We start from the raw sequence: 23839 nt of genomic DNA, 5'->3' as shown, positions 1-23839 counted from the left end.
ATGCCCACCTACCACATTCTTTGTTTTTCACCATAGTGTTACCATACCATATTTACTCTCGAACAACACTAACATAAAAGATGCTGTTCACCTACCAGTTCACAGGACTGCAGTATAGCCAGAATAAAGTAAAAGCTCTTAAAAAACCCAAAGTCAACAACTGCTTTGTTCCACAAATCTTTTACTGTTGTGTTGTAGTACTTGCTAATGTGGACACAGCCTATGTCTCTGTGGATTTGGGTCCATCCTGAGTTTTTTCTCAGTGCATTGTGTAGATTGCTTTAGAAACAGTTGGTCATGTCTGAAAGTAAGTCCTCTGTCTTCAACATCCCATACATCCCAGAAAAAACATCACAGAAAGATTCTTCTGCTACTTTTGGACCTGTATTTTAGACCCCAATACTGTGTAGGTACAGAAATCACTGACAGCATGATGTGCTTTTGAACTTGTTCTTCAGTGAGGGTTTTGGCACCACTGTCTTTTGGAGTAACAGCTCTTGTGAACCACAGAATAACAGAGATTTAAATGACTGATCCTACTGTGTTCAAGTGTAGGAGAGAAATGAGCATACCCAGGTGCTTCACACAAAAAATGTCATACTTTTAAGAATATCCCTAGAACCGGTCTCAAATTAGTACATTACTTAAAATTAATTAAAATGAATCTGTATAAAGTTGCAATTCACCTTTAAAATAAAAACTGAAATCCAGTCCTTATCAAAAGAAAAAAAGCTATTCTGATGAAGTGTTTTAAAGCAGATCCATTAACTCAAATCAAGTCATTAACCACTCACATATTCTAAAATATTCTGTATGCACAGTCCTAAAATGTATTTTTGTGTAAAGTGCTCGTTGATTGTTACATTCTACACCTAAATAAATTCATTTTGGTATGAAACAAAGAAAATATAATGTACTTGGATTAAAACAAAATACTATCCAATGAACAACAGGTACAAACAAATTGTTTATCAAAGAAAACTTACATCTAGTAGTGTGTGAAGATGCTGATCCTGGAATACACTGTGAAGAAAATCTAAGTCTTTTTCACTGCAGTCTGTAAGTGCATGAATTTCTTCCAGGCTGTCCAGCACCTGTGAGACTGCTCCTATGGGGCAATAAACAGGGAAAAAAAAGGGAATAAAAAATCAATAAAGCAAAGACTCATGGTAAACTGAACTTTGGAAGAGGAAACTTTCACTTCATCTGGTACAACCGGAACAGGAACTTAAAAAAGCTGGAGTTTTTACAGGAAAAACTCACCGAATTAAACTTTACATATATCAACAGTGCCCATATGTAGTGTAATTATACATAAGAAATGGCTTAACAAGATTTAAATGGCTTAACAGGTTTAAAACCTGATTTTATTAAGCTTAGCTTTGTTCTTTTTTAGACTGTTTTCCAATGATGCCTTATGAAGTGACTTGGATTATGGGCCTGTACTCACCATTCTTTCCCCAACCTTTCTTTCTTCCCTTTTTGAACTGCTGGCCAATTTCAAATACATATTTTGAAATTTTGAAACATCAGCAAAAATGATTTTGAAAAAAAAATTTTAAAAGAACCAATGTTTTCACGAATTCTTTTAAAATCAGCATCTGGATAGAGGAGGGAAGAGAAAGACCTGTGTCTTCCAGAGGACATAAAAGGGCTGTACCATGAGCTCTGGGTTTTGTTCCATTTGTTCTGCTGGCCTGGTTATCTCAGACCCAGTTACAGCACTTGCTGCTTTTTGACCAGAGCATTGTTTTGGGTCATAGGAAGATGGGGATGATTTTTATATGGCATGGGGGTGAAAAGAGAAGCAAGAGCTATGGAGACAAAAAAGGACAAATGGGAGGCTTTATGGAAGGTGGAAGTCCATGAGGGAAGTTGAACTCACAGCAGGGGAGGATACAGAAACGCAACACAAATCCATAGTAAACCAGCCCACAGTGGTTCTGTGTAAAACAATTTGTTTTAAAAATCAGGTATCAGTGGTGGCTGCCACCTGTGTCCATTACTAGAATGCCAACTTTGACTTATCTAAACACCCACAGACCACACCTTCAGTTTTTCCACAGTGGTATAAGCATCTGAAAAGAGGTCAGCACATCCAGTCTGCGTCCTATGCTGGTGTCTCACAGTGAACTGCTGAATGCTTTTCCATAAATAAATTCTTAATTCAGGATACAGAATCCTAAATATTCATTACTTCATTAATTTCTCACCAGTATTCTTATTCTGTTTACTCATCTGTTTGCCTGTGTCCTTTTGACAAGATAAATAATATTTTAAAAATTGCTGTATTTCTTGAAATTCCATCCTCCACTGTATGAACAATTCTTACAAGCCTTCCTTAACTCAAACTCTTATGTACTCTACTTCCAGAATGTAACAAAAACAAAAAAAAACAATACCCTCTTAATCACACAAGGAAAAAAGTTAAATTAACTTATTTCTCTGAAAACCTTGAAAAACTGGAATAAACATAACAAAATACACAAAAACCTACTGTACTAGACTTGCAACCTCATGGCGTAGAAGGATGAGTAAGTAGCAAATCTAGAAATGATTCCATCACATTTAGTACAAATCTCAACCTGGGATTCTCCTGACAATTCCCTGTACACCAAGGTTTGAGAACCACAGTACTCCTCTCACTCACAACCCATGGCTCAGGAGCAATAAGACTTTTTAATTCTCCCCCTTTAAGTGTGCCTGACAACTTATATCCAGTTGATGAACTAATTTATGTTCCTTTTAAAAAACTGTGGCTGCCAGCAAATAAAATTAATGGTTTGACTTTCAGTAGTTGCTGTGCATGAGGTTGGGTGCCCTGAAAAAGAGAAAAACCTGCCTCCTGTTTGGTAAGTGAAAAAGCCTGCTCAGCTGAAAGGAACCTCCCATATTCCTCTTCCAGAGATACAGCAGGAAACCTGAGAAAATATAGGGACTGGGAATCTGCTGGTAAGAGGATGGAGAGATCACAGCTCAGCCTCAAAGGCAAGGAATAAAAACATTACCTAGGGATCCTCTACATTTTCAGAATGTCAGTTTAAGGCTCATGAATTTAGAGATCTCCAAGCCTGAAGCAAAGTGTTTGACTCTCCAGAATGCAGTTGGCAGAAGGAAATTTGTTTGAATTCTCTTTTATTTCTACTTTTGTCATGCTCAGAGTTTAAATTACTTCATTTTCTAGCAAAACTTTGCTTTCTGAGTTCAAAGCCCTTTCTGTGTATTTGGAGTATTTAAGGAAAAACTCAAGACAAGATTCACTTCAGAGGCTTGGATATCTTAAGAGTCTCTAATACTGCACAGTGTTGCTCATAACCACTAAAACTTGAGCCAAAACCAGAACCAATGAAAAGTGTGTTCAAAGTTGTCTGCAGAGCTGCACTGGTGTGAAACACCAAATGCTCTGGATTATCCCATTATTTATTTGACAGCATTATTTTGCAAATTTTATTTTGTGGAATACTTTGAGGGCTTTGAAATAGAAATAAGAGTTATGATTTTTTTAGTATTTGCATCTCAACAACCTCTTCAATATGTGGGAATTCCAAAACATTAAGCTTTGATCATTAGGTGTTTTTCTTTTTTTTCCTCCTGTCCATTGGTCACCTTGAATAGGTGACTGTAAAAGGAAGTTTCCAAGAATGTCCTTAAGGAATTTTATGAGAAGTTCTGACGTGACTTTGCTAATCCCTCAAAATCACAGTTCTACCTTATGCTTTTTTTTTTCACCTACAATCTTATGTTGCATCTACTGCCATGCCTTTCATGCATTTACAGATAACGTGCCACCTGCATGAGAAAATGGCACAGTAGCAATACACTGACAGCATGTTAGTGCATTAAAAAAAGTGATAGAACAATTCTACAGGCATTTTTGTGAACACCTAAACTCTCTCTGTTACCAACATCTGCTTAAAAAAGCTTAAAAGTACCTTTCAGAAGAGTTTTAAATTCAGAGAAATGATACTAACTACATAAAATAAAATTAACCAACCTTTACAGCACAACTGTTTCTAAAAAGATTCATATTCTATCATATTTAAGCTAAATTTCCAAGCTTTGGGGAAGTATGAAAGTAATTGTAATTAAAGCTTGTATCCTCTTGAAATAGGATTTAATCTCCTTTCAACATTGCAAATGCACCCATTTTAGCCTCAGCACAGATGATAAAGGAAGGATTTAAGTGGGTTATTACACAGTCATGCAAGCTAAAAGCTCATATTTCTCATAGTCTGTAGCAGTTACAGACAAAATCTATAAATATGAAAATTAGAATGCATAAATATTATTAAGAAGAAAGCTGACTAACTAGACTGTCTGTGTTAATTTGTTTTATAAGACTCCCTAAAGTAAACTTTGTTAGAAAATGCTGCTTACTGCCCCAGAATTTTCAAGTAGCCACAATCACTTGGGTGAGATGAATCTCACCCTGCATCTTAAATTACTATACGAATAGATACACACATAATTGCACAGGAAAGGTTGCAATTCCAGTGACACAAACAGAAGTCTCTTCTCTGAAGAAATAGTAACAAAATCGACATCAAACTTGATTCTGTGAGAAGATTCTAGTAACTGTGGATTCCACTGTAAATGCACATATGATCCCAGTGTCCAAAGGAGCAGTGATACTCTGGGCCATGCACACAACCTTGTCTTTCCTATTCCCATAAAAATACCTAAAAAAAGATGGCTGCAACTATTCACAGTTTCCTTGGGGCTACCAGTTCCGAAGTCGAAAACTATGGGTTCCCATATATTCCAAAGAAGAAAAAACACATCAGAATGTTTATGACAGTCTCCTGCAGTCAGTGCTAGTACATTCAATGCTTTCATAGTCAGTGGAATTACTTCTAAGAAGACAGAGATGAGTTCAGCAGTTTTCTGCCTACAAATCTATTATTTATCAGAAAGCATATTTGCTTTATAAGGCAAAAACTTGGGATTTTCTCTTTACCCTGTGCTTAGTCAAAGTTATGACAGGTGATTCGTGCAGGTTCTGTTACTGCATTCATGGAGGTGGCCTTTCAGAAATAGTTCTCTCTTACAGCTGAATTCTGTCTCCAGACTCTCTGTAGTTCTCATACAGTGCTCTTAATACCACCTACAGTTGGTGTGGACACTGGTTCATCCAGCTGGAAGCAGGCAAAGCTTTGTTAAAGCAGTGTTGTTACAACATGGCATCCAGATATTCTGGTCTGGAACAGGTGGTTTGACTCAAGAAACTGAACGTTAAAGGTAGGGAGGAGTTGCTTAGTTCTCTCCAGAGAGAAGAGAGTAAAAGACAACTTTAAGTACTATTCCAAGAATTGTCTATGTATTCTCCAGTACTAATATGTCTCCCTCCACCACAAAACACCCCCAAAGTTTGCTTTTCTGAGGCCAAGCAGGTACAACTGGCTTACTCTGTTATGTAACGTGCAGCACAGAGAATTCGGGGCTTTTTCATGTGACCTGCAACAGTGTATGACTGAATCAGTGTTTAGGTAAAGAGACTTAGATATTGCTGCAGAACACAGGCTACATTCTGACTACAAACACATTCTGAGAGAGAGTAAAAAAAATTCTTTGATTTATTTTTTAATACTGAAGATTACAAATGCCCATTTAAGTCTCTTCTGACTAATGAAAACATTTTAGAGGAAGTCTGACATTTTTTAAATACAAAACCATAAAACTACAACCTTTTTGCCAGTCTCCTGCAATTAGTATGCCAGGAAATAACTCTGCAGAAGAACTTGTAATAACCATTATAATAATAGCATGTTTTTATTAAAGAGCCACTGACAAAATCTAAACCCCTTAGATTTTTAGAACCATATAAAATTAAGTTCCTGACACCAGCCACTCATATCTATCCTATTCATTATTTACTCACTATTCTTTATGTTGTGTAAAAAGGTAATAACTATGTCTTGAAGATTTTACAGTGGTTTTTAACTCACTAACTAAGGCTTTGCTGTTATTTATCATTTCTGTATATATCACATTTCAGTCCTTATGCCAGTCAATTTACAATCAACAGAAGCTGATTTCTCTGAACCTTATCTCTTGGCTGCCTTGTGTGCAGCTGCTGGAAATGAAACTAAAAAACAATTCTGTTTCTTAAAGCACAGGCTTTTCAGAAGGTAGGATTTACATTTTACTTTGTGAAGTGGTCTGAGGCTAGTACATAGAGCAAGGGTAGAAGAAAAACCATCAGAAATTGTTAGTTTTTAGAGAGATCAAATATTAGAGTCACTGGATACAATCTCAAAAAAAAAAAAAAAGGCAAAAAAAAAAGCATGGGGATTATTATAGAAGTGCAGACCTTTCCACTACTTGTACTAATGCAACTTCTTAGATTAAGAGGAAGCCAACTGAGTATCAGATGCTCTTCATCACTTTAATCAACATCTGCAAAAATCACTGGAGTTGAGATGCCTCTAATCTCACACAGTAATTTGTTGCTCTTTGCTGTTCACTGTATTCCAGAGCAACTAACTCTGCAAGGACAGATGACAGCCAATACAGGGGTATATATATGACTATAATAGTTTAAAATAAGGTGAGAGATACTTGTTTCACATATACACAGCACTAAATTTAAAATGAAAGGCAAGTAAGGACTCTTTCTCAAATTTGAGCTATAGAAGTGTTTAATGGCTTCTTCCTTCTTGAACAGAAAACAAACAGCCAAGTGTAGACACCCTGTAAATCTACAAATAGGTTCCTACATGCACACAGTTCTCTGAATGCTACTGGGAAGCAAACAAATCAGTAATAATATATATATTTATGTATATATACACATATACCATGTGTTTATAGTTATATACAAAACAATCAGGAAGACTCCAGGGAGAGAACTAGAAAGATGGAGGTTTATAGAGATGACAAGGAAAATGTAGAAACACAGCAGTTGGAGCAATGGAAGGGTACTGGGATTTACAACTAAATTAAAGAAGGTAGGAACACCTATGGAATACAAGAAGGGAAAGAAAGGCATGTAAAAGTCAGAAAGGAAACCAAAGAAAATAGATGCAGGAGAGAAAAACAGGGAGGAGGAGGAAAAGACTAAACAAAGAAAAAAAAATTAAAAGAAGAGAAAAAACCTCCAGTAAACAAAAGATAAAGTGTTCCCAAACAGAAGAAGGAATGCAGAGGAGTGCACTATGTATGGAGAAACAAAAAGGGAGGGGTGAAGGGGAAGTGGAGGGGGGGAGAGAGCAAAGAGGGTGGGGAGAAACTGATGCCTGGTTTTGAAGATGCCTTCCTTTAGCTCTGCACGCACAGGGGCACTGTGTTATGCATGTCTCCAGCTTTCCCCTGTCTCCAGGCTTGAGACCTTCACATAAAGTTTGCCAATCCTTTTTCCCAGCTATCCCTCACTGTAAAACTAGTCAGAAATATGAAAGAAGGCAGTCTACTGTGGTGGTAAAGAAGCATGCAGTGAGAAGGTACTGTTTTTGTTGTTTTTCAGACCAGACCTACACGTTACATGTAAGTGCACTCACATGCAACAAAACAGATAAATATTTTAATAAATGAATGTCACTTCCTTAGACACTTTCTTCCTCATTGCAAAAATATATGGAAACCCTTTTCTGACCAGCATGATGGCAGTTCATCCTCAGTAAATTTGCTGAGGGAGTCTCTATGCACAAACAAAAACTAAAAATCATGGCAGAGGCTCTGCACGAGGTTTCTCTTTTTTCCCTACAACTGTAAAAAATAATACTATTGCAAGACTTTATATAAAAATCCACTGAACTCTCGCTGTTGCGTTACTGGACAGGCATTCTGAGATGGGGAAATAGGAGGACAAGGAACAACTTCCCCCACAACCTGTAAGATCAAAATAATAAACCAAATAACAACAACCACAAAATCCATAACTTTGATCAGAAACGGAGACATGGACAAGTGTCTTGCTGCCCTGACCTATGTGTGAAGAAGAGCTGTTACCCTACAAATCTTAAAATGCAGCTGGAAACCCCCCACTTTTTACAGTTTGTTTTTGGAGATGCATAATTTGTTGTTTTTGAAATGGTTGTGGTTTGTATCAAAGGGTCTAGAATTTCACACCTTCTCCTCTGTCTAGCACAGCCTGCAGGTTTTAGAAGAGCTTGCACTTTCAGTCTCTCATGATGTGTGCAGTTAACTTGCAGCAGAACCTCCTCCCCTATGTGTCAATCACATTCCTTCATTGAGGAGACACATATTGGATAGTTATTTAAATCAGGTGTATGCATATACACAGTGCATATGCATATATTCTGTATCACATCAACACAGAAGGACCAAGAAAGTTCATGCAAGCATAGAGCAAGAATGTAATATATGACTAATATTGCAGTATATGCTTGGTGTTAAGAGAAAAAACGCCCATTAGTCCATGAAAACAATTTTGGAACAAAAACGCAAACCCCAAACATTTTAGCCTTTATTAATTTAATGAAAATTAGATTTTATTTCAGTTGTGTTGCAAATATTAAATATTGGAGGGGGAACTAAACAGGTAATTTTAATACTGCCTCTGAACTAGAATCTCCAGAATTCCCTGGAAATCATAATACTTCTGGTTAATTCTACTGTCAATTATATTATACCACAGACAGGTTTAGTAAAAACCATACAGGCTATTTTTTTTTTTGAGCAGGCAGTATTAAAACTGAAAATAGCAAGGAGAAGCAAAGAAAGCAGATTTTTCAAACATGCAAAGCCACACACCATAGCTGAATGATATGCCTTAAAGGAAAACAAAGGGATACCTACTTTCTGCTGCTAGAAGTCCTAGTAGGAAGGCAGCGTTTGGACAAACAACAAACAGTATGAAGATCTCATCACAAGCGATTTATAAAGCTGCATCCTAGCACACTAGTTTAGCCACAAAATAGTATGAACAAAGTCACAAGGACCCCCACCCATTTTTTTAATAGGGTTTCCACGTGTGAAGCAAATGGCACTTGCGGGCCGGGATGGGAGGAAAAAACCACTTGGCATTGGGAAGGCAGCACATCTATGCAGTGTTAGATATCTGTAATACCAGACTTCTCCCAGCATTGATTAAACTATTTGTAAAAACTCATGGACAAAAAAGAGATTTCTAGTAAAAAGGTGAATTGATAAACTAATTCAACATACTGCAAATGAGGCAAATCGATATCATATTAATATACTCATACTTACTAAGCAGAATTTAGCAATGTTATATTGAAATCAAGTTTCAGTGAGAATCATTATGAGAACCATTCAGAAATATAATCACCTTATCGTTGCTTTTAATTAACAGTGTTTTTATGTACTTTTAAAAAAATTTAATCATATCAGAACAAAGAATAAATAGCTGAAAAAATCATAAAGATAATAATGAAGTATTGGAAACATGCAAACTCATGATCTCAAAACTGATAGTTTTGCTTGTAATACTAGAGAAGGAATTAATAACAGGAAATTATAAGGTGAACGTAATTTTTCTTCCAAGCACTCATACTTAAAAATGTTACACAACAGCCTTTGCAAATATTTACAAAATCAGTGGTAACTTCTGCATAGTAAAAGTATTTCTTTTTCTTACTCATATCGATGAGATATGAGGCTTTAAAGATATGGGCTTATATTGCCCATATTTCATGAAATCAATCCCATAAAACTATTAACCACTCTAACTTGTGAGTTCAGCTAGTTCCATGTAGGTTGCATGTACTGATCTTACAACTTGGCCATACACGTGCTGTTTGATCTCACTCTGAAAGACCATCAGATTCAGCCTTTTTCCCATTATTATTACTTTCAAATTTGAAAATCAAGATCTCACGCTGTTAAGAACGTCTAACTTGACAAGACAATATAGAGTCTAACAAGATAAAACAGAACAAGAATTTCAATTTACATACAGTGACCCCGAGAAAAATACCAAAATGCATCTGTGAAAATGCCACATGAAAGCAGTGCCCTGCAGTTTGAGAAAACAAGGCAGAAGCACTGAGGTGACCTCAGCGTGGCTGCTTTCTCTGCAAGGCAAAAGCTCTGCTTCTATGTTCACCCCCTTCCAGAGTCACCACAGAGCTCAGACAGCACACACATGTGCAGGAAGCACTGTGCCAGTGCCACTTGTTAGAGGGGTATGTGAGTACATCTGGTCACTCGGGCTGCTGTAAAATACGCTGCTGCACTCGCTCTGTGCTTACATCGAAACACAACATCAGAGGATGCCTTACAGGAACCCAGAACTCTTTGTGGCAAAAAAGCCACTCTGAAACCTGTCAGTCACATTTCAGTGTATGTGTGCTACAGACCAAGCCCGTCAAGCAGGCACTGTGGAGTAACAAACACCCTTTAACCAAAAGGTAAGGTTTGCTTTAATCTAAAAGTCAGTTATGCAGTTTTCCAAAGGCTACGGACTGTCCACTGGCTGAACTCCAACACTGACTTGGTAGTTCTGAAAATGTGGCTACAAAAAGGTTTTGGAAATGCAAAGTTATAAAAAACTCTTTGATTTATTGGTTTTTTGAACTGTTGGCCTGAAAACTTGAACATTTTGAATCTACTTAAAACTCCGAAGTAAACTAAACGGTCTTCCTCAATCCAGCTTCCCAAGTCAAAATGTCAAACAATTCCACAGCCTTTCCTTGGGCTGCCACAGAATGGGGGAAGCTGAAGAAGCAAAAGGAAGGAAAATGAAATGCTTTACATGGGTGATGTTCATTCTTCAGCCTGAGGCACTGTTACCAAAACACTTGAAAACTACACGTCTGTACCCTCTGTTTGGGGACAAATGGTCAGCTTGTGACAGAAGTAGAGGAAATCCTGTCTTGAGGCAATGTGTGATCAGGAGATAGGAGGGCCAGGGTACAGGGCAGTAAAGGGGAAGGGCAGCAGAGTGAATTTCTCTGGCACTTTACGTACTTCATGGTCAACTTCAAATACTTTCTACTGGGTCTGTTTTTCTCCTGTGTCAGATTTAGCCTGTAGGGCTGCTGATTGCTAACTTCTGATTTATGTTTGTTTCAGCATATTAAAAATATCCAAAACATTTGTTGCCTTGGAAAATAAACATTTTATAATGTCCTGAAAACGGGCAACCTGAAAGTCAAATGTTTTACATTCTAGAAGAAAAAAACACTTGCAAGAAGCTTGTCAGTTGAGCTGTTTAGTGGCTGTACTGAAGAAGTTACTGAACACAGCTTACCACCACTGATCTTTTAAAAATACTTACCTAATTAAAAAAAATATTTTAAAAGCCTTCATCACACTCTTTCAAAATTCAGCAAGACTGATTTCTGCCATGTTACCAACAGAACAATAGCAGGATGAAGTTAAGATCTTCAGAGGATGGTTGCTGATGAAAAAGGAAACCCACCCAGAACACGTGGTGGGAACCAAGAATTATCAAAACTCTGTCCAAATTAAAGGAAGATGTGTACAGAAAAAATACCTGGTTGACTTTAAATGGATTTTACCTCTGTTCGTTCCCATTTAATGGAGTCAAGCAATTTGCTGACCCTCATTGGAAAGCTCTCTAACAAGAATACCCTTTGTGATTCTGCATCTACAAAGGCCATCTGACTTGCTACTTGTAGAGTCTTCATGTTCCAGTCTAATATTCTGGTAGTGTAAGAAGATGCTCAAAGGCTCCAGCAATCCCAAGTTCACTGAACTTTGAGGAAGAAAACCTCGAGACTAATTTGGAAAAAAGACAGAACTGAAATTTTCTGTGTGTGGAACAACCTGGAGTGCAGGATATATAATGTGCATAACTTAACAAGCATTTATATTTCTGAGATATATCTCTGAAGGAGTTCCATTTTTGTCTGTTTCTAACAAATCATTTAATTGCAATAATAAGCTTCATGAAATTTTATGGGAGGACTAAATAGGCAACAACACTTAAAATATTAAATGCTCTTCATTAGAGTTTATGATCAGGAATAACATTTTATGAGATGTCGGGAAGGAAATTTAAATTACTTTAAGATAGTCAAGTTTCCACTGCAATTTAAGAGTTTTATGTCTAATTTCTATAAACTAGCCGGTTTTAGAATCATCACTAGAGCTTTACAAGCTAGAAATGTTGAAAGTTTTATTAGTGTACTTCTGAAGAGGAAACCAAATAGATTTCTACATCTAGCAATGGAAGAAGCTGTGAGAGTTGTGGTACCTTTGCTTGCAAGCCTCAGTGTTCATCCTGTAATATTAAATATTTTATCAGCTAATGTTGTTGGTCAGACAAACATCATGAAAACCACACACTTAGCATCGTTTCCTGATCACTGTGATCTCCCATCAGAGAGATCAACAATGTTATTTTAGAGAATAACTACCATTTCCTGAGAAATCCAAGGTAATGTTTCAGTTATTTCAGAGATGAACACAAGATAACAGTGGATCCAGCACAGATATTCTGCAGAATTTAACATATGTACTGGATTCAAGCATTCTGTGAGCAGAAAAAATAGAACTTGTACATTTCCTCTATACTGATATCTGCAATTACATCACTCTGAGGAAGACACATGTCCTGTTGATGTGAGACTGAAACTGGAAAGAGGAACTGCAGTTTTCAGATTAGGAAAGTTGCCACTGTCAATCATGCTGGTGGCTATTCCCTATTCAAATGGGGGAAGTAGATGGAAACAAAAATAAAGGCGCTGCAAGTAATTCAAGGTGAAGTAAAATCAGCTTATTCTTTTTTTAAAAGCAGAGGTGGATCTTTAACTACAAGTACATCGAGTATTTAAAAGCTGTCTGCCTGAAGTTAAGCCATGATGCCATGATTATCCATTTGCTTTAAATGATCTGAGGTTCCTATTAATTTCTGTGGAAATGGTGAACAGTGTGCATGCCTAAGGACAAAGCAATCTTTTAATTTAAGTACTCGAACTTGAAATCCAAGAAGTGGAATTGAAGAATTTCAACAAAAAACAATTTCACCCCATTCTTTTATTAATGACACTGAAATAATTTGTAATAACTTCTTGCTCATATGAAAGAGAAGAAAAGGTGTAATTAATATATGCAGTCAATAGGTAATTTTCTCACCTATAAAAATATTGGGAAAGAGAATTATCACACAGCAGATCAACACATACAATTAAATTCCTGAAATGTGTTCTAGTAAAGTCAGTATGTAGCTAAGATATTCTGCCAGTACTATTTGGTTATTTAGAAAAATAAAGGAGAGAGTCCTTTTGGTCTTCAGTTTTCCTCAGAGGTTCATTTAACTTGATCCTAAATCCTAATTTTAGGTCAGATAGACCACCCTAGACTTTTGCACTGCAAATGTTTTAAGTAATGCTATGCCAAAATTAAGATACACAACTATGACAGGGCTGTGTTAGTACACAGAGTGGAGGTTATTTAAATCCTTGAATATGGATTGTGGACAAAAGGATTCCTTGAGTCAGATCACTGTCCTGCCCAAGGCCCAGCTCACAGCACAGCACAGGTATTATCTTCCCCTCTGAAGCATGTTGGGAGATCCCTGAAGTACCATGTACTGTCTCTCTCTGAAGATCTGGGGGTGAGAAATACTATCCAAGGTGCTTTAAAGAAAAGACATTTTAATCACATTGCTCTCTAAAACAGGAGATCAGGAACATTTGGTACACAGTGGTTTCTTTTTATATATAACTATCAGTAAGGCATGAGAACCTTGCTCCTGCCTAAGAATTCAAGACAAAATTTCAATAAGCTTTTGTACTCAAGTAATATAAAGAGAAACGTGAGGTTATTCCGTTATTCGTAATAAAATGTACACACAAGAACATATAAAAAAAAAAAATAAAAAAGTCAGAATTTCTGTGGAAACTTACAACTGTGCAGAGATTTTCTCTTCAGTTTTGCCAGTCATGAACACCATTAAGACTGAAAACTATTTATTCTTTCACATGCAAATGTTAATTTCATATTAAATTTTATGAAATCTCAAAAAATTACTAAACACTTGGTAGTCTAGTCAGTATAGAATTAAGACAGGTTGACTGCAATAAATGTACTTTCTGTTAAAATACCTGAGGAGGTGGGGTCTTCAGAGAAGTCTGGCAGCTCTTCAGGGGGGTCACCATAGAAGGAGTTGAATTTGTGGCTTGACACAGCTGCTAGTACTGCCCCCTGAATAAAAATACCCACACAGCCTAAATTACACAAAGAAGGATAATGAAACATTTCCAGACACCCTGGATCACTCAATCTCCCAAGGTCTCTGGTGTGTTGACCTTCTCAGTGAAGAGCAAATAAATTTTACAGTCTTCAGCTCTGCTTCCCTGTTATCAGTGACCACAAGTGCTGGTCATACACTAATAAACAGTCAAAATATTCTTTGTGAGGGGATACATGAGAACAGTCCTTTATGTAAGTAAACCTTAAAATAATAATTGTGAGGCATAAATTCCCATAGAACAATGTAACAAAATAACTAATTTCTTTCTCTTTCCCTTTTACCTAGACTGAGTGGCTTAGCAAGAATAGAATATTTGACACCCATAATACATCTATATAAAAATAGTACAATTATATAGTTAATCTGACACTCCCAGAATCAGTGTTACATGGGAAGTCACAAAACCAGAAAAATGGTCACCTGCTCTGACATATATTTACTTAAGTTAAATACAGTTTAACCACTCATGTTTAAATGCCTCACAGTTATGGCAGTAGGCAAAATGGACAAATTTCATGAAACACACTGCAGAACAGTGCTTTGGATAAAATGGTATAAGAAACAGCAAGGGTATAAAAGCTCTCAGGAGATGAAATATAGGGGCCTCCCCAGGAAGAAATGTGGGAAATATCTGAAACTGTACCTAGAGCAGAAAAACAGGTCGTATTCTAAAATGTACTAGCTAACATTTGAACGAAAGTACTACCTGGACATACAAACCACCTAAGAGAAATTGCTGTTTATCATGAACTATGGCAACTGGTGCATCCTAATCACCAGCTACATTAAACTTTCACAAAGCAGCACTCCTTGTGTATACCTGACTCTGTGTTTCATTACCAATTGTAAAACAACTCATGAATTGTAATGCTCTATGTTTCTGTTAAAATTTTCTCAGCCTTTCAGTGAACTTAAAAATGTTTCTGCTAAACTTTCCGAGAGAGGAACTGAAGAGAAACCATGTTGTTTTGGGCTAAAATGTTAACAGACTTTTCAATTCAGCTAGGAAATAATCCTGTGTGCAGTTAAACATAAGGAGGATAAGCTGAAGAATACACATTTGCTCTTCTTGAAAAAGACATTAAAAATCACGTTCCTGTTATTATAAATGTAACCCAATAATAACAGAAGCCACTGTACTATTCTCTCCAGTAATTCATATTACACAGAATTAATGAACTGATTAAAGATGGAGACCTCATACACACCTTTGTTGATACCAGACAATTTGCATTGAAATTTGGTTTGAAAACTATGCAGTAAGAAAAGATGAGCATCATTAACAGTCATCATTGTAATAAGCATCTGTAAAGGCCCATTACAACTTTTTATTTTATTGCCAACTTCACAGATTTTTCCTACCACTTTTAAAACGAATGAAGTATCACACAAAATTCAAGTTACACAATTATACTGTTTTAACACTACATTCAGTTTACCTTTAGTTTTCGTCTTGCATTGAATTTTCTCAATTGTTCTACTGTTTCTGGAAGATGAATCTTGTATGCATAGCGATCTCTCTCCTTAAAAAAACCCACAAAAAACAAACCAAAAGAACATTAAATACAAGCTCTTCATATTCTCTTGACACTAAGAAACCAGACAAAAAAATGTACCAGCGAATAAGTATCCTAAGGAGAATGAGGATTTGTTGCAACTTAAGGAAAACTTCAAGAAATTAAAAGGGATTAAAATACTTTGAAAGAATTCTGAATTTGGGCCAGAGATATTTTCTTTTGGTAGTTTTGTTTTCCACTTTGTAGACCTTAGTCTTTTGTTTTACTGTTGTGCTGTTAGTCTGTGGCTAGCACTGAACTCTGAAGCTGGCAAGCAGAAAGTAGTTCTGCTTCTTGGGATTCACAAATCCCAGTGAAGCCACATGTTCAAGCTCTCTTTTCAGGGGTGCTTGATACTTCAGGCAAGCTTGGGAGATGGGGTAGGATGGCTGGTGATACCAAGTGATGGCTTACAGGAATTCTCCATTGCAGATGCTGATAAAAAAACCTGCAATGAATAACTGCAGTGACAGTAAGGACAAAACTTGCAGCAGTTGGCTACTGTCTTACCCTGCTCCAAATCATCACAGAAGCTCCACACACATTAATTTAATATAAATGTCTATCACATGCATCTCCTGAATCAGAGTGAAATCACCATCAGAAGTAATTCAGTCACTCTACAACAGTGGAGATGCCTCTGTCTCATGCTGTATTTGGATCTATAAATAGTTTAGGAGAAAGCTCTGAGTCAGCAGGGAAGGTTGTTTATCATAGCCAAAAATGGGAGGACTGAGTTTGGAAACAAAGTTGTCTCAAACTAAATGTTCTCTTTCCTTGCATGAATTTCAACAAATAATGACAAGACCAGAAAAAGATTACAGACATCAAAAGTGCTAAACTATATAGGCAGAGCTTGCACATTGACATTACAGAATTGTCTTTTAAATGAACCTGATCAGCTTAGTTGCTCAAACAACAAAAAATGACAAGGTTTTCTCCCAAAATAATCCTCAGTAAAACCCTTGCTTTGGCATCTAAATGTGGGTAAGCTCACAAAGTGAGGAAAAAGTCAAAATACAAGCAGGTAGAAACAGATCACCTGTTTTAACCACAGGTTAATCACTGGAGTTTAATCAGTTTTAATCACTGGAGTACAATCATTTGGGATTTGCAAACATGGTGGCTCTTTACATACTCTTTGATATTTGATACACTAGGTAAGCTCCAGATCAATAGACAGAACTTTGGCTCCTTTTGTGTGGAATGGTTTGAACCTGCAGTTTCCCAATACTCAGAAGAGTTGCCTTAACCACTTATTCCTGAGAGATGCACACTCCTGAGCTCCTTTTATAAGCTAGGCCATTCTGCAGCTTAGAATACAAGAGTCAGAGCCAGAAAGAGAGCAGAGAACTGGAAGAACGCCCATTTACTTGGAGGGAGAAGAACATATGAGCCTGTCCTTCCCAGGTTCTTCTTCTGGGTTTTTTTGTGTCACTATTTGTCTCGTGTAGAGCAAATAAAACAGTCCAGAAGCAGACACCAGAACAGTACCCTTTCAAAACAAGTGCCCTGTTCAAGTTAATGATATTATGACTCTCTCTACCCTTGACCTACACTATAGGAAAGAAGTAGAGGATAACAAAGAAAAACAGTTAATTCATCACCTTCTGCCAAAGAAAATGCAACATTCTGAATCAGGACTTGCCACTTTATAAATCTGTAGCACACCCATCATTCTCCAACCCCAATGTTTAGCACAGACTACTGGATGGGACTGCTGAGAAGCTACAGCTGTATATTCTCCTGCTCCTGTTGTTAATCTGCAGCGTTCAGCAACTACTCCTCTGCTGGCTTAAACTGTGTTGTAAATTCTGACACCCCTGAAAAATAATTTGATTACCAGATATCATTTCATTTTATGCAGTCACAGTGGCCTTTGAGTAACATTCCACTCCATATTTCCTTCACTCTGGTGGGATATTTCAGGAATCTAATGTAAGGAAGCAGCACAGTTCAGTAGCATAACATCCTGCAACAGACTGCATGGCTATAAGCATAACAGGAAAGAGGTTTAGGACTGAGCAAAGAGGAGATCAGAAATTATTTCTCTGGAGTTTGAGAGCCACAGAAAGACACATTAATACCTTCCTTAAGCTTTATGCTACACAGCCCTACTCCCTGATGCTGCTGAAGATGTCCAGCTGAGTTCACTCCTGCTTTTAAGAGTTCAAGCCTGGCAATTATCTAAATCTCAGGCTCTAACCCTACAAAGCATTTAAAGCAGATTCTCCCACAATTTGTACAGTTCACGTCTTCTTTGAAAAGCTCAGAGAAGCAAAAAAATAAATCTTTTTCTCCCTTGAAGCTGAAACTGGTGTTTAAACAGCTGCTTTTACTACCTTTAACCAGGGATGATTCAGTGCTTCATATACTGTTATCCTTTCTGCTGGATCCAGCATAAGCATGCGGCGTACCAGGTCTTTGGCACTTTCAGAAATATGGCTCCATTGCCTAGGATTCATCTGGTCACAAGCAAGAAAAAAAAGACATGAAATTAGTAACAAGAACATAGGAAACAACATGCTTTTTACTTAAATGATTACAGGAATTTGACAGTGGTTGGTGCCTGCAAACATTTCATTGAAAAAGATGTAAAAGAAATGTAAAAGAAGTTTCTAAGTTTTTTAATAACTTCTAATAAGTTGTACACTAGTTGCTATTGAAATGGTATAAAAATTGAAAACATAAAACCTGACATATTCTTGGTATTATAATTACAGTATAAGTTTCTACCTGTTCTATATTTTGTTTAGCTAAAAGTGACTCTTCCCTAGGGAAAAAAAAAAAATTAAGCTTTGTCTGACTGTTAACTATGCCTAAGATAAATGTAGAAATTAAATCTACTCCTGAAATCAATATAAGGAATGGTATGACAATCCATCTGTATCAACCCACAGTTTCATGCCAGTGATTCTGAGTAAAAAGGAAGTAAGATAATGCCTGTTGTGAACTATTCTGGTCTTGTCCCAAAGGTACTATGGACAATGGCTCTTCCCAATAAATTCCTTTCAACTTTAAAACAGGTGAGCATCCTCAGCCACTAGGAGAGCATACTGTGATCAACAACACAAGCAATTGCAACACTTTTTAGTGCAGAACTTTATCCTTAGGAGACACCAATGTGAAGGATCATTTAGAATATATTTTCTGCTTGTGCCCAACCAGTCAAAATTAAGGATGCCCAACAAAACCGTAATAGAGAAAATTATTAATGTAATATAAAGGATTATATCCTTATGCTATTTCTAGGATTTCTTTGACTTATGAAGAACTTAAGTTTTATGCAATGATACACTGCTAACTTTACAAGGCACTAAATGAAAATCCAAAATTAAAACTAGACTCTTTTCAATGTTATAATCTGTTCATTTAAAGAGGTCCATTTTATTTAAAATCAGCCTTTACAAAAAACGATCACTTTACATTGGGGCACTCAGGAACATGAAATCCACATTAATAGTTGTGATTTGTCATTTCTTTTTCAGCTTTAATGAAATGAAGGTAATTGCAAATTTGCAGCAAGATTGTTTTAAAATCCTTACAGTATTTTCACTGAATAGACATATTATTGTGGAAACAGGAACAGAGAAGGAACTAAGAGGACACAATGTGCTGGCCATAACTTTTTTTTTTTGAAACAAAGGGAAGTTAACTTATACACTTCCAGAAGGTTTTAGCTGCCTAAGAGACTCCATAAAGAAATCTGCCATAAAGTGAAACTGGAAAATCTGTGCAATCCCATGAAGAAATGCTGCTGCCTCTAGGATCACAAAACTTAAAGAATGAAAAATGTGCTCCTTAACAAGTGCAGTAACACTGTTGTCACTTACATTTTGGCAGACTACTGTTAAGTTCCTATAGCAAAATACTTCCTAAACCATTCTAGAGACCATCAGGCAGCTTTAGGATTTTCCGTCCTTAATTTGCCAATGCTCAGCTCATGTGTGACCTCGGTCACAAGGCAGAGCAAAGCTCATCTTAGACAAAACCGTAAAACCAGTGAAGCTGAAGCTTTAAAGTTGTCTCCTTAATGGTCTGGGACGCTGCTGCTGTGAAACACACTCCTCCTGCCTGCACACCGACCTGCCTGTGGTTGCAAGTGGCTCCTTTTGAATCATCAGCTGCACTTTACTATGCACTGTACTGAAAAGAAAAACACCTAACTGCATTTGTTAGGCGTTCTCTTAGTTGAGGATTTAAATAAAAAAAATTTAAATTATCTATAAACCTAAGGTAACACACATTATGTTACACTTCACAGATAAACCTCAGGTAATCCTGCTGGGTTCAATGTACATTTAGGGGTGAGTTGTTACACCCATTTATTATTTCATCTGAGTAAATATTTCTGTATTCTAATTTCTAACATTGATACAAAACACAGCAGGAACAAGACAGACCGGAGAGAGAAAATTATCTCTCTTCCTGCATAACAGCTTCAAATTTAAATCAGGCTAAATACAAAAATCAACTTCTAGAAATTTTACCAGCAGAGCTCATCTCACTGGAAAAGGATTCAGGTATACTGTCATTTACCTTGTATTTGCCTTTAATAATGCCTTCAAATAATCTTTCCTTGGTTCCATAAAAAGGCAAACAACCACTTAGCAGGATAAAAAGGATCACGCCACAACCCCAAACATCTACAGGCTTCCCATACGGTTCTCTTTTTACCACTTCTGGGGCCATAAAATGAGGTGTTCCTACACGTCCTAAATGGAAATAAAAAGAAAATTTAGTCAAAGTGATGTCTGTCAAACATGGAAATAAAGAATATCCCTCCAATAAACTAAAACAGTTTTAATAAATTTTGTTTATGGGTTAAGCTTTTAACACAATGCTTTTTCCCTTAAGTTTAGTATTTATTAAATATATCCAGTGAGACAAATCAGTATTTTCCCTTTCACTTCATTTATACTTTTATGACTTGAGGAATATTCTATCCTACCCAGTAGAGTGAAATGAGACTCATATAAGAGCACTAAGATTCTTCAGTGAAATTTGGCATATAAAAGTAAACCCACCAATTTGGACAACCTTTGAAACAGGAATTATTTATCCAGAGAGCAAGTACAAAGATATCAAAGAGTTCTAGTCTACACTGATAACTTGAAAAAGCAACATCTAATTGGCAAGAGCACAGTTAGTTCTGACGCTCTGCCCAAACCTTGGCCAACAAAAATGCAGAACACCAGCATATGTATTGTTCATTTATTTGAAGCAGGCAATGTCTTACTGCACGTAAGAAGATAATGCTGATTTGTTTCGCAAGGTGCTTTCAATGTGTGTCACTCAGTAATGGTTCTGGCACAGTACTCATTTTGGATAGGTAATGAATGTACTCCCACAGAAACAAAACTTATTTAGTACTGATCTTTTTAGTGGATAAAATGTTTAGAATGACTTAAATTAATTTCTGTGTAGCACATTAAGTCAAACAAATGCAATGAACATTTTACCTCTCCATATAAATGTTTCCCACTGTAAAGAATTTGGTTTCCATTGCAAAAATTAAGCTTTGAATGCTCAGGTCATCACTGACACAAACACTGTAGTCTTTGGACTACCCTGGTTCCATCAAGTACCAAGAGGAATAAAAACCCCACAAGTGTAGCAAACTGTCACCACTGGCACCCCCTTCATAAATTATTTGTGCTTACTGATAAATACAATGGACTTCAGAGGCTCCATTCAAGGCTTGCAGCACCTCTCTGCAGGCCAGGAGAGTTTCAAATGCAGCCTAGAGAATCTGAGGCATTTGCAGGGCATGTATTTAATTCAGTTTTGTATTGAAAAGAGATTCTTGCTTGATGAACCTATCCTGCACACCACTGGCATGGGAGTTAGCTAAGTCACAGCACTGGTAACAAACACCTGTGAGACTATCTGGCAGTAGCTTAGTAAAGACCATCATTTGTTTATCCCACCTACAGCAGGAATACAGTCTAACCATGCTCTGTTAACTAGCCCTACTCACTCCTTTTTCCATCTAAAGAAGTACAAAATGGACAGAAAGATGGCACCTTTTACATCATACTATTCTTAAGGACAAACAATGCCATTGTTAAAATTCTTCACCTTTGTGTTATACCTTTTCCTTCAGAGTTTATGAGGTAATTCCCCTGCCAAACAAATGTTAGGGATCTGTCTGTGACAAAGGAATGTTACCTCATCACTAAGCTAGGTCAGCAACTTAGAATGTCCAGGCTGACCTGACAGCAAAGGGACAGTTCTTTTCTAAGCTAAAGAATAAAAAAACCAGCAAGATGCTGCATCCCTCATATCACTGGGGGAAGAAGAAGGACCCTAACTCTGGACAGAGAAAGACAGAGACAGACGTGGGGAAGATTTCTAATTCTTCTTGCTGTCTATACACAATTTATAGGCTCAGCCTAACTGATAAACCTCAAAGCCAAAGCTTCAAGATCATAAATATGAGGTCAAGAATTATCTCCTTAGATGACTCTCTCTTATTTACATGCCTGGTGATGGGGAAGGGAAGGAAAATGGAAGTTATATATAAATCCAATATGCACAAGTTGTTTTTGAAACTCAGGGGTTTTGCTTTTTGTTAATGTGCCTGTAAACTTACTAGGGTTTCCTCACTGTTTTTCCTCCTAGGATGCCATCACAGCAAAAGCATGAACGTTTCCAGCTCTGCATCAGGCTATGCCTGTGCATGAGCAGCAACACCTGCCTGTTCAACCAGCATTTGTCTATCCCTTCGACTGCTCACGTGACGTTAGCGGTGTGCTCACCACTGACTGGAAACCTTTAGTGCAGAGGATCATCAAAGACCACAGAGCAGCCTGGCTTACCCAAGTCTTGTTTATCTCGGTGGTGACTTCCTGACAACGTGGGTGCAGAGGGACCCATTTGCCATTTTGGAGCAGGTGTAACCTTTTTTATATGCTGAAAAAAACATTTGCGGTACTAAAGCTTGTTTAAATATTTTTAATCAATATGAATAGAAAATTATATATAGTCTGAAAATTCTGCCTTCCCACCAGGCTTTATAATTGCTATTATAAAATGTGGCAAGTCTAGAGGAAAGTGATTACAAACTGGAGATATCAGTAGAAGACAAGATATCACAAGGACAAAGTAAGCTATTTAAAAGAGACATTAAACTTTAGGGAGATATACATTTGTCTGGATAAAGTAGCTAATGAAACTATGAATCCTCTGTATCAAATGATAGGTATGTTGATTTAATGCATATTTCCAATAATTACGAGGGACTCAGCTTCGAAACTTCTTTATGTTTCAAATAACAATTGCAGACATGAATGTGGTACTAAAATGACTATGTGCTGTGAGAACTATGCTTAAAGGTTTGGGGTTTGGCTTTGAGGTTTTTTTGTCAATGCATTTAAGTCTGCTGGGCATTTCAGTACAGTGAAGGCTGACCTGCAGAACATCTTGTGTCCTTACAAACAATTACCCATCCTACATTTTCTCATATGGTGTAAAATAGCACATCTAGCAGCAACACAGGCTACATAAGCAATCCAACAGCATGACTGGGTGTAGGAGTTTATGTGTCAAGGTGCTGGCACTGCAGGGGCTGCAGGGGTGGTGCCTGTGAGAAGCTGGGAATAACCTGCTCTGGACACAGACGGTTCCAGTGGAACCACTGCAGGGCACATCTGAGCCCAACACTCAATACAGTGGTGCCTCAGGGAAAGTGTGTGTAAGAAAAGGAAAAAACACTGCCTAGCAAGTGAGGAATACAGGAACTGACATTCCTCATCCCCCTGCACCAGTTGGGATTGGGTGGTAAGGGAGTCAGGAGCAAGGGAGTAAAGTTGAGCCTGGGAAGAGGACGGGAGGAGTGAAGTTTTAATTTTTGTCTTTGTTTCCCACCACCCAAATCTATTTGATAGTTCAAGGTTCCTATTTTGTTTTATCTGCTGATCCCACACCAGAATGTGAGGCTGCATCTTCACTTGAGTACTCAAGTGCTCTTACAAACTGACAAGCTACAGTTAAAAAACACTGTCCCTCTCTGATCATCACACATTTTCTCACTTGGAAGTCAGAAGGTGTTTCTTCCATCCCAGGTAGAACTGGATCTTTCTTGGCCAGGTTCAAAACCAGTATACCATCAAAAATCCACTTTAATGAACTGCTTGAT

The 23839-nt window shown here is 37.3% G+C and overlaps 1 protein-coding gene across 11 annotated transcripts in view; it reads right to left on the bottom strand.

Annotated features, from left to right (window-relative positions):
- The window catches only part of CASK (calcium/calmodulin dependent serine protein kinase), a 148257-nt gene that overhangs the window by 56890 nt on the left and 67528 nt on the right, over nucleotides 1-23839 (bottom strand). For 8 of the 11 annotated variants that reach the window (XM_018084098.2, XM_018084099.2, XM_018084101.2 and 5 more), the window contains 6 exons: nucleotides 20239-20414; nucleotides 18042-18164; nucleotides 15583-15666; nucleotides 13995-14094; nucleotides 8758-8775; nucleotides 987-1108 (listed from right to left, as the gene is read on the bottom strand). In XM_018084098.2, the coding sequence (XP_017939587.1) occupies nucleotides 987-1108; nucleotides 8758-8775; nucleotides 13995-14094; nucleotides 15583-15666; nucleotides 18042-18164; nucleotides 20239-20414 (623 nt within the window). The remainder of the gene's footprint in view (nucleotides 1-986; nucleotides 1109-8757; nucleotides 8776-13994; nucleotides 14095-15582; nucleotides 15667-18041; nucleotides 18165-20238; nucleotides 20415-23839) is intronic. The other 3 variants (XM_018084100.2, XM_018084103.2, XM_018084104.2) reach the window with 1 other exon arrangement.

The sequence above is a fragment of the Manacus vitellinus genome, unplaced genomic scaffold (genome assembly GCF_001715985.3).
Source record: "Manacus vitellinus isolate BGI_N305 unplaced genomic scaffold, ASM171598v3 scaffold_7_pilon, whole genome shotgun sequence".
Taxonomy (NCBI): Eukaryota; Metazoa; Chordata; class Aves; order Passeriformes; family Pipridae; genus Manacus; species Manacus vitellinus.
The sequence above is the reverse complement of the archived record's forward strand: the minus strand, read 5'-3'. Positions and strand labels throughout refer to the sequence as shown.